Genomic DNA, 11,937 nt, shown 5'->3' with positions numbered 1-11,937 from the left:
TTATTTTGACAGTGGCATCATAAAATGCTTGATATGACTCATACCATATATGAAGACTCCTCGGTTCAAATGTCACATCAGTGATACCGTGCAAAACAACGCAACACAGTTTTTTTTATTTTTTTTATTTATCTTGAGTCTTCACGAACTTTCGCGGGGTTTACACGAGCTCCACCAATCAGATGCATCACTGTGGGATTGTGGGATTGTTTAGGATTGTGGGTAATGAAGTACTTCTCCAAGACATCGCGAATAAAAGGCATTTATCTCAAAACAAGGTTAGTGCCCCATGAACTTTTGGCGGTTATATGAGCATATACAATCGCTTAGTACAGCCGTAGCTGGTTTTAAGTCTACCACGTATGGTTACGTTTTTATGGCTTATATCACAACTGTCAATGGAGAAATTGTATTGAATTTTTACTTCCGGAACCGGCTGTGGGCGGGACTGTGATGCTCTATAGGGCTTGGGCGTCGTGACGTCATACTTGGCGTGGCGGCCATGTTGATGGCCTCGCGAATGTAAACATACAGCAAGTCAACGGGGAGAAGCAGAGTTGGGAGAAAGAAAAAAGATGTTAAAATCCCGAAAAGGATGTGGAATTTACGGGGATACGTTAAATAGGGAAGCAAGGGACCAGTATGTGGACAAAATCGGCAAAAAAAAGTGTAGTTAGTAGCTGTCAACCCTCCCGTTTTTTCCGGGTTTATCACGTATTTGAGCTCTTTTCCCGCTGTCTTCCCGTTTTAGTATTTACCTATAAAATATCCCGAAAAATTACAATTTCAACATTCATCTTTCTGTTGCTATCCCTCTGCAAAACTGCAGCATTAACTATGCGAGTTGTGAAGCTAGGTCTAACGTGACTTTGCATACAGATTGGCATGAAATCGTGCTCTCACAACAACCACGCTGTTATCTAAAAAAAGGCCAATATCACGCTAAGGTTGCCTTCAAGTAAGCAAAACGATGCTTTGAAAACATCTGTTTTTCTGGAAGGGCAAGGGGGTAGCAACAGGACAACAGTACAGAGACTGACAGGTCCGGTGGAAGGGCTAACATTAATGTTATGATAGTAAGTTATTAAAATACGGGATATTTTACAGGAAAATTTGTCCACATAACTTACTGGTCCCTGGTTTCCCTATTTAACGTATCCCCGTAAATTCCACATCCTTTTCGGGATTTTAACATTTTTTTTCTTTCTCCCAACTCTGCTTCTCCCCGTTGACTTGCTGTATGTTTACATTCGCGAGGCCATCAACATGGCCGCCACGCCAAGTATGACGTCACGACGCCCAAGCCCTATGGAGCAGTATCAGACTCACATTCTGACTAAAATATGAGTATGACGAAGTCAGGCTACTGAGATAAGCAAATGTTTAAAAAAAACATACTTTGCTAAAGACATGAAGTTTTGGTGGGTGATTGGCATACTAGTCAAATAACAGTCTGATCATGCATTGCTAGTGGTGATCAGGTAGGCTTTTGTTTACCTTTGGTCATTGTTGTTTATCCATGATTTCAAATAACAATCCCCCAATGGCTTTTTAATGCAAATCATTAGCCCAAATTATGCAAAGTTACTACTTGAGCACTAGTTAAAGCCCAAATTACGAAAATAACTGTAACCCAGTAGAATAGAATTATTCAGTTAATGGGTTATCTCAATTTATTAGTTTTTATTTTGTTCTAATCCAGAGCTAAAATGTGAATTAAATATACATCTCAGTATAGTACGTTTAAAGGTGTGTTCCTTTAAGTACGCTCGTTCCTATTTCAAGTTTGATTGAGATTTACATTTGAAAATGTGACAAACCAACAAGTTAGGTGTTTCATTATTTTATTGGTTTATGTGAATAAGTCCCGCCCTCACTGGTGTTTTGTGTAACGTGAGTGGTTGCTCGAGAGAGGGGGAGAAGATTTTGACAAGGCGGGAGTTCAGTTAGAGAAAGGGGAATGTGAGAGACGGACTTGCGGTAAGAGAGTGATTTGATTGATTTACAAGTTTAAAAATCTTGAACTGTAATGGAGATCGGGAGTGAAGCACGTATAATTCATTTGTGTTTATTTTTTTGAGATCGCCGCGAGTGTTTTACGGTCTGTCAGTGTTGTTAATCTGCCGTTCAGGCGCGAATACAGGCTGTTTAATTATCAATGCGCATATCGGCGCATCTGAACTATAAGTTAAAGCCACAGTCATAACGACAAGACTAAAGACTGTTAACGCAGTTGTTTCCTCCACAACGAGGGAGATCTTGAGGACCAGATAGCGCCCCAAATACCCGCGTTATTTGGGGTTCCTCTGGCGGCGCGGGAGGTGCGGTTTCGTCGGCTGATGAGGGAGAGAGAGGACGAGGAGTTGCGCGAGGCCTGCTACAGGATTCCGGAATTGCTGTGTGGTTGCAAGTGGAATTGAGGTATCTTGGTTTGATTTGTTTTGTGCTCAGGAGAGTGAAGGGGCCATTTTTCAGTTTCCCGGCCACCACGAACACGAGCCACGATTCAGGCCTGCAACGGGGTGGTTTGTGTGTATGACTGGTGTGTGTGTGTGGGCCCACAACATTAAATATTGGTTCATTTAGTATTATTCAGTGCACTGAAAATAGGATGTGAATATTCAGAGTATATTTTGTATAATCTGTGTGAGTTATTGTATGTATTCATACCTTTGAGGTCATTGGGTCAACCTATACTGAGTGTATTTGACATAGAGACTACTTTCAGTAGGTCTGGCACCTGAGATATTGCCCTTCGGTGTTTAAATTGTGTCAGATTTAATGGCAATGTGATTGTGTGAATACTTTACATGTTGAAATTCATTTTTTGAGCTAGTTTACATTTAATAACTCTATTCCAATTAAATCCTTTAATTTTTATGGTACTTCTACAAGTGTTTTATTCTTTCAAAAGTGTTTCGGTTGACTTGGTTAGTTAAGGTGCATATAGATTTAATTCTGCATAACTTTCCAAAAGAAAAGTATACATTGTGACTTCCGAGGGGCCTAACTTCAACACCTGTAGGCATTTAGTTCATGAATCTGGAGCGCTGTCCTACTTAGTTACAAGAAAGACAGGTAGGGGGCGCTACATAACGTGGGGGCTCGTCCGGGATCTCCCTCTGGCAAGTCACAGTATAGTTGCTGAAAGAAGAAAAAGAAGAATTAATTGCATTATAAGTAACTGAAAAGAGTATCAAGTGTTATTATGGCTCTAACAAAAGACCACAGTCGCCAAGCAGAGTTGGCCAACTGGTGCAAAGATGCTAGCATTGATGAGACTCATGCTTTAATGCTGTTAAACGTACCTGTTCACACAGAAGTGGCCGAAATTGAAGAGGTGATGGAAGCAGTAAAAGCTCTAGGAAGAGTTCGTGTAAGGGACACGAGAGAAGGACCCACTTCACATTACTTGCTGGTGTTGTGTGAGTGCAGACAAGCCATTGACCCAAAGTGCATACCTCCTGAAGTGTCAAGGGGAGAAAAGGAAGAGCCCTGGTCAGTCATAGTAATCCAGACCACTGAATCTGCATCCGACACAGCTTCTGCAGGGTTTACAGAAAAGTTTGCAAAGTTCCTGATGGAAGAAGGAAAGTCTCTCAGCGAGGTACAAGCTTTGATTTCTCCACACAGTACCACTGACAGTTCCCCTGAGTCAATCATACGCGCCATGGGTGAGGTCCTGGAAAAGACAGTAAAGCACTCAAGTGACAGCAACACATACCGACGCCTGCGCACATTTTCAGCCGTAGTTCCAACCCCCATGGGTGAGGAGAATATGGAAAATTGGATTGATCAAGCCAGGCTGCTGATAACTGAGTGTGACTGCTCCGAAAAAGAAAAACGACGCAGAATTGTGGAAAGCCTCAAGGGACCTGCAATGGATATTGTAAGAGCTGTCAGATTCTCTGATCCTGAAGCTAGTGCCTCACAGTATCTAGAAGCGTTGGAGAGCACCCTTGGATCATCTGAGTCTGGTGAGGAATTATACTTTAAGTTTCGTCTTATGCGCCAGGGCACCGGGGAGGCTTTATCTGAATTCCTGAGAAGGATGGAGAAGACCCTCAGCAAAGTCGTGGAACGAGATGGACTGACCCTCAGTATGGTCGATAAAGTACGAGTGGAACAGCTGATTAGAGGGGCTGTGAATTCTGACATGATGTTGCTCCAACTGAGGCTGAGAGAAAGAAAAAATCACCCACCTTCTTTTCTAAGTCTGCTGAAGGAAATACGTGAGGCAGAGGAGAGTGAAGCCGCTCGCCACAGAATGTCCGCAAAAGCTAAGGCCATACTATTCCACAAAGATGAAAGAGCCAGTGTGTCTGTTATCCAGGAACTCAAGGCAGAGCTTCAAGAATTGAGAACCCAATAAGCGGGGTTGAGGGCCAAGATGTTTCTACTTCATCATTAGTGATTAAAACCAAAGAAAAACCACTCAAGAAAACAACTGAAAAAACTGATGGCAGTTCTGAGTGTCAGTTCTACTCAATACTCACCTCATGTGCTAGAGCAGCGGCCAAAACCATGCCAGTCTGTTCCCGCTGCGTTAAGATATCAGTCAGCCCGAACAAGAGATGACTACTTCTGCTACAAGTGTGGAGAAGATGGCCATATTGCCACCAAGTGTCAAGCTCCACCAAATTCGGATCAAGTGATTCAGAAGCTGATTCGTTCTTTGCGGCAGGCCAAGGGTGGAAAGCATGAGACAGCTGACAATAGAACTACTCAAAACCAAGCCTGTTTCTCCAAAAAGAGCCAGACCACCATCCATGAATCCAGCCATCTTCCTAAAGGGCTAGTAGGACCGGCATCCACTGTAAAAGTGAAGCTTAATGGCCGTGTATGTCAAGCACTGTTAGACAGCGGATCACAAGTGACGATTGTGTTTGAAAGCTGGTATTCCAAGAACCTGCCTGATGTGCCCATTCACCCCTTGACTGGATTATCCATATGGGGCCTCAGTTCCTCCAGTTATCCTTATAAGGGCTATATTATAGTGGATGTCACCTTTCCCGCCTCTGTCACTGGTGTGGAGGAGTCGCTGTCCATCCTGGCTCTTGTATGTCCTGAACCCCAAGGTCCTTCCCAGCTGCCAGTCATTATTGGTACCAATGCCAGTTTCTTCACACGCCTTGCTGCTCTTAGCCAGGATACAGAAGGATCCAATGTTGCATGTGCTTTGAGAATCCAGACTCGACACCCTGCAATCCATCTGCCACAGCAGCAAAAGACTGAAACTCTTCCTGATTCACCTGAAGGAAAAGTCCGATGGTTAGGACCTGGTGATTGCATAGTTCCACCAAGGGGAGAAGTGTGTGCTGTCTGTAAACTGGAGACTGACAAGCCTTTAAGAAAAGAGATCTTTGTGGTAGACACGCCCGAGGACGCTAGTCTTCCAGCTGGAACATTCATAACCCCAGTGGTACTCCCGTCATCCGCAGTAGAAGGATAAAACATCCAAGTGCTGGTCCATAATGAAACATCCAAAAATATCTCCATTCCTGCAGGAACAGTAATTGCCAATGTATATCCGACTGACACACTCACCGCAAGTTCTGAAGAACAGAGCTCCCAAACAATAGACCCGAGCTTGTTTAATTTTGGTGAGTCATCCATTCCTGAGGCCTGGGAACAGAGACTGCGTCAAAAGTTGGCAACCAGAGGTGATGTGTTTTCTGTTGAGGAATGGGATGTTGGATTAGCTCGTGGGGTTGAGCATCCCATCAGATTGAAAGACCCAAAACCATTCAGAGAACGCTCCATACGCATCGCTCCTGCAGATATCGAGGATGTAAGACGTCACATCAAAGACCTGTTAGCAGCGGGAATAATTAAGGAGTCAAGGAGTCCGTACGCATCGCCCATTGTTGTAGCGCGGAAGAAGAGTGGGGCAATCAGAATGTGCATCGATTATCGAACGCTAAATGCTCGTACCATCCCTGATCAGTACACCACTCCCAGGATCGACGATGCCCTGGACAGTTTGGCTGGTAGTAAATGGTTTTCTGTACTGGACCTCCGCAGTGGATACTATCAAATAGCCATGGCGGAGGAAGATAAAGAGAAGACAGCGTTCATCTGTCCCCTGGGATTCTTCCAGTTCGAACGCATGCCTCAAGGAATTACTGGAGCTCCAGCCACATTCCAGCGGCTAATGGAGAAAGCTGTAGGTGACATGCATCTCCTCCAAGTTATAGTGTACCTTGACGACATCATTGTGTTCGGGCGCACACTTGAAGAACATGAAGAGAGGCTGTTAAAAGTCCTGGATCGTCTGAGAGAGTGTGGCCTGAAAGTGTCAATTGACAAGTGCCAGTTTTGCCAGCCTCAAGTACGGTATGTGGGGCACATTGTGTCAGCTGCTGGCGTATCACCAGACCCAGCCAAGATTGACGCCGTAACACACTGGAAAAGGCCCACTGACCTAAAGACGTTGAGGTCGTTCCTGGGGTTTTGTGGATTTTACCGGCGATTCATAAAGGATTACTCTGCCATTGTAAGGCCTTTGACGGAGCTCACCAAAGGTTACCCACCAACATCTGGGCAAAACAGAAAGTCAAGCGATGGCAAGAAATACTTCAGAGTATCTGAGCAATTTGGAGAGCGTTGGGATGACACCTGTACAACAGCTTTCCATAAAATCATTTACTGTCTCACACATGCCCCAGTACTTGCTTTCGCTGATCCTGCCAAATCATATGTACTGCATGTAGACGCCAGTCTGAGTGGACTGGGTGCCGTTTTGAATCAGGAGCATTCTGGAGGACTGAGGCCCGTAGCCTATGCAAGCCGGAAACTAAGTGCCTCCGAGCAGCGTTACCCCATTCATCAGCTAGAGTTCTTGGCGCTCAAGTGGGCGGTTGTGGACAAGTTTCACGATTATCTATATAGAGCCCAGTTTGTGGTGAAGACCGACAACAATCCTCTTACCTATGTGTTGTCAAGTGCCAAGCTGAGTGCGACGGGTCATCGTTGGTTAGCTGCATTAGCTACCTATAACTTCAGCTTGCAATACAAACCAGGAAGTCACAACATCGACGCGGATGTATTGTCGCGCTACCCCTGTGAATCGACTGCTTGCTCTGAATGGAAGGAAATACCCAAGTCAGGAGTAAGAGCCATCTGTCAGTTAGCAGTGGTTGCTGAATGTGGAGGTTCATCATCCAGACTGGTAGATCACTTAGGTGTTTTACCTCAGAGTATTCCCGATGCGTTCTCTTGTCCCACAGCTTTGGGTCTTGGTCAAATGGAACAGCTGACTAATGCAGAGTTGAGGAAAGCTCAAGAGGATGACCCCGTAGTTGGTGTAGTAAAGCAAGAAGTGGAGTCAGGAAGAATACTTACAGCTGCTAGGAGTTCTGATGCTACCATTGCTCTGTTACAGCGGCAGGGAGACAAGTTAAAGATAAAGAGCCAACTTTTATACCGAGTCACCAAAAGTTCCTGTGGTAGAGAAAAGACACAACTCGTCTTACCCGGAAAGTACTGGTCTACTGTGTTGCACTCTTTGCACGACGACTCTGGCCATTTGGGAGTAGAGAAAACTACGGAACTCCTGAAAGATCGCTTCTATTGGCCAAGAATGTCTGCATACATAGAGCAGTATGTTAAGGATTGTGGCCGTTGTGTAACGAGAAAAACATTACCCAAGAGAGTTGCACCATTGAATCACATAACCAGCAGTGGGCCATTCGACTTAGTGTGCATCGACTTCCTGTCAATTGAGCCTGACTCAAAAGGTATTGGTAATGTGCTAATCATAACAGACCACTTCACACGCTATGCTCAAGCGTTTACCACCAAAGACCAGAAAGCTCTGACTGTGGCTAAGATACTGTGTGACAAATTCTTTGTGCACTATGGCTTACCCTCTCGCATCCATTCAGATCAGGGTCGAGATTTTGAGAGTGGTCTCATAAAAGAGCTACTAAGCATGCTGGGAATCCGAAAATTCAGAACGTCTCCCTATCATCCACAAGGAGACCCACAGCCCGAAAGGTTCAACAGAACACTTCTTTCCATGCTTGGTACGCTGAATCCTGCAGAGAAGAACAGATGGAGTCAACACATTTACAGATTAGTTCACGCTTACAACTGTACTAAGAACGAAGCAACTGGGTTTTCCCCATATTATCTTCTGTTCGGAAGAGAGGCTCGTCTGCCAGTGGATGTGTGTTTCGGGACTTCGCCTGATGGAAAGGAAGCGGGTAGCCATCGACAGTATGTGGAAAAAATGAAATCAGAGTTAGAGAGAGCATATCAGTTAGCCACCGAAACTGCCCAGAAAAGTCAACAAAGGAACAAACGGTTGTACGACAAGCGAGTGAAACACCAGAGTCTGACAGTGGGAGATCGTGTGCTGATAAGAAATCTGGCCGTGACTGGAAAGAACAAACTTGGAGACAAGTGGAATTCTGTTCCTTACCTGGTGGTTGAAAAGCTAGAGAACTTAACGGTGTATCGCCTGAAACCCGAATCCGGCATGGGAGGTGTAAGAACTTTACACAGAGACCATCTCTTACCAGTTGGGGACCAGGTGAGGTTGGCAGATCCGGGAGAACTAACGGAAGTTTCTGCTCCGCCGGAGACCAGGACAAGATCTGTGGAGAGAAAACGGAGAAGAGGATTGGGAGAAAGGAATGTGGCCCTGACAGGAAGTGAGTTGAGGAACCACTCTGAAAGTGAAGAGGATGACCTGTGGTATTACTACTCGGATAGGGTGGAGAGACAGCCCAGGACAGAGTGTGTTACACGGGAGGAATCTACAGTGGAGGAGGAAACTGTTAGCCTTGGAGGTGAATTGGATAGACCCCTTGTCGAAATGGCAGAGCCTATATTCACTGAAGAAGGACCTGGAGAGCTCTCTGATCGGAGTTCAGATGAGATGGGAGATCCTGGTTTAGAAGGGGGAGAGCCTGAAGTAGTTATTGCTGCTAAAGAGGTAGTAGAGACTGTCCATTCCCGCCCAAAAAGAGACATAAGACCAGTAGTCAAGTTGAGTTATGATAATCTGGGCCAGCCCACTAACCGACCCTTAACTCTGGTTCATAGAGGGATGGTCATAAATGTAGAGGGTGGGGAAGAGTCAGAAACGAAACCCTGTAACACTATGTGGTGTCACCCTATGGCACAGTGTGCTCGTTGTAGTAAAGTAAACTCTTATACTGAGCCTAAAGTTACCATTAAAGTGCTGAGAAGTAATCTCATGGGGTCATGAGATGTTTAGAAGGGGGAGCATGTAACCCAGTAGAATAGAATTATTCAGTTAATGGGTTATCTCAATTTATTAGTTTTTATTTTGTTCTAATCCAGAGCTAAAATGTGAATTAAATATACATCTCAGTATAGTACGTTTAAAGGTGTGTTCCTTTAAGTACGCTCGTTCCTATTTCAAGTTTGATTGAGATTTACATTTGAAAATGTGACAAACCAACAAGTTAGGTGTTTCATTATTTTATTGGTTTATGTGAATAAGTCCCGCCCTCACTGGTGTTTTGTGTAACGTGAGTGGTTGCTCGAGAGAGGGGGAGAAGATTTTGACAAGGCGGGAGTTCAGTTAGAGAAAGGGGAATGTGAGAGACGGACTTGCGGTAAGAGAGTGATTTGATTGATTTACAAGTTTAAAAATCTTGAACTGTAATGGAGATCGGGAGTGAAGCATGTATAATTCATTTGTGTTTATTTTTTTGAGATCGCCGCGAGTGTTTTACGGTCTGTCAGTTGTTAATCTGCCGTTCAGGCGCGAATACAGGCTGTTTAATTATCAATGCGCATATCGGCGCATCTGAACTATAAGTTAAAGCCACAGTCATAACGACAAGACTAAAGACTGTTAACGCAGTTGTTTCCTCCACAACGAGGGAGATCTTGAGGACCAGATAGCGCCCCAAATACCCGCGTTATTTGGGGTTCCTCTGGCGGCGCGGGAGGTGCGGTTTCGTCGGCTGACGAGGGAGAGAGAGGACGAGGAGCTGCGCGAGGCCTGCTACAGTATTCCGGAATTGCTGTGTGGTTGCAAGTGGAATTGAGGTATCTTGGTTTGATTTGTTTTGTGCTCAGGAGAGTGAAGGGGCCATTTTTCAGTTTCCCGGCCACCACGAACACGAGCCACGATTCAGGCCTGCAACGGGGTGGTTTGTGTGTATGACTGGTGTGTGTGTGTGGGCCCACAACATTAAATATTGGTTCATTTAGTATTATTCAGTGCACTGAAAATAGGATGTGAATATTCAGAGTATATTTTGTATAATCTGTGTGAGTTATTGTATGTATTCATACCTTTGAGGTCATTGGGTCAACCTATACTGAGTGTATTTGACATAGAGACTACTTTCAGTAGGTCTGGCACCTGAGATATTGCCCTTCGGTGTTTAAATTGTGTCAGATTTAATGGCAATGTGATTGTGTGAATACTTTACATGTTGAAATTCATTTTTTGAGCTAGTTTACATTTAATAACTCTATTCCAATTAAATCCTTTAATTTTTATGGTACTTCTACAAGTGTTTTATTCTTTCAAAAGTGTTTCGGTTGACTTGGTTAGTTAAGGTGCATATAGATTTAATTCTGCGTAACTTTCCAAAAGAAAAGTATACATTGTGACTTCCGAGGGGCCTAACTTCAACACCTGTAGGCATTTAGTTCATGAATCTGGAGCGCTGTCCTACTTAGTTACAAGGAAGACAGGTAGGGGGCGCTACATAACGAATTGAGTTTAAATCATTTGCTGACAGCTTGGTCCCAACCCAGTTAAAAAATTCTATCTGCGCCCCTGCCTTCGGCCAGAGCCGGATGTTTGTGAGCTTTAGAGGATCTGCAACCCGGGGTAACTGAGTGGCAGAGCGAGCAGCGGGTAGGTGTGAGCGCAGAGTTGTGGGCACATTTACTACACTTAGTACTCGAGCGGCGTGTGTCCGCTTTATGAGGGAGCGCTGTATGCGCGTTACCAAGGGGACCGTGTTTGTGTGTAGCAGTGAGCACATGGGAGTGGGCACATTTTCTACACTTATGACACCTTTGGCCAGAGCCGGAATGTTTGTAAGCTTTAGGATCTGCAACCCGGGGTAACTGAGTGGCAGAGAGAGCATTTTCTACACTTATAACACCATCGGCGTTATAGGAAACTGATAAGCGAAATGCTTTGATGGCTCATATGTTTAGACGCTCATAAATACTCAAGCACCATCCTGTGAGCGGGAGGGTGTGAGATGCGGGTTCGCTTTCTGTATGTAAGAAAGCTGGCCGCGAGCTCGGAGAAGCCAGCAGAAAAAAATATTAAACTGCTGCCAAAGCCAAATTCGAACACGGGTCGAACACGCGCGAAAGCCTAATGTTCTGCCACTGAGCCACAGGGGCACACTTAAGCTTTCAGTTAGTGCGACTATATGACTGAGCATCGTGTTTCGTTTCGGCGTCTGTTTGCAGGCGCGCGTGTATTAAAACAGGCTTGTTTACTGCTGTATTAGTATTTCCAGCCACCTGAACTTAGAGACGACTGAGAAATATGCGGGAATTGGAGGTAGTCCAGCCTAGGCGGGACGAAAACACTCTATCTTCCTCTTTTCGCCGGTGCTCGTGACGTCCGCTCTGATATCCCTTGAGAACGCCGCAGTTGCGCGGCTCGAACAAAGGGAGAGAGAGCGGGAAGATGTCATCATGTGCTGTGACATCGTTTGTTTGCAGGCGTGCGTGTATAAAAACAGGCTCGTTTACTGCAATATAGATATTTCTAGTCGCCTGAGCTTAGGAGGGGACTGAGAAATGTGTGAGAAACGGAGGTGGCCGGTGAGTGACGCGCGCGGCCGAGCCGCGGGGTAGCTTTCTTATAACGTAAAGAAAGCCAGCCCGTGACCGTCTACTTCTGACATCCCTTGTGAGCGGCGCGTTTGCACGGCTCGAACAGAGGGGGAGAGCGCAGGAAGGGGCGTGCGTCATCCG

General features: G+C 45.2%; 1 protein-coding gene across 1 annotated transcript; it reads left to right on the top strand.

Moving 5' to 3' along the window:
* Nucleotides 1-3,208: 3,208 nt before the first annotated feature.
* Nucleotides 3,209-4,372, top strand: LOC308699610 (paraneoplastic antigen Ma2-like; the record flags this gene model as incomplete). The annotated part of the gene is made up of 1 exon (XM_081380507.1): nucleotides 3,209-4,372. One exon carries the CDS (start codon nucleotides 3,209-3,211, stop codon nucleotides 4,370-4,372), a length of 1,164 nt encoding a protein of 387 aa, XP_081236633.1.
* Between the last annotated feature and the right edge of the window lie 7,565 nt (nucleotides 4,373-11,937).

The sequence above is a fragment of the Scardinius erythrophthalmus genome, assembly GCF_964197995.2.
Source record: "Scardinius erythrophthalmus genome assembly, chromosome: 12".
Taxonomy (NCBI): Eukaryota; Metazoa; Chordata; class Actinopteri; order Cypriniformes; family Leuciscidae; genus Scardinius; species Scardinius erythrophthalmus.
The sequence above is the reverse complement of the archived record's forward strand: the minus strand, read 5'-3'. Positions and strand labels throughout refer to the sequence as shown.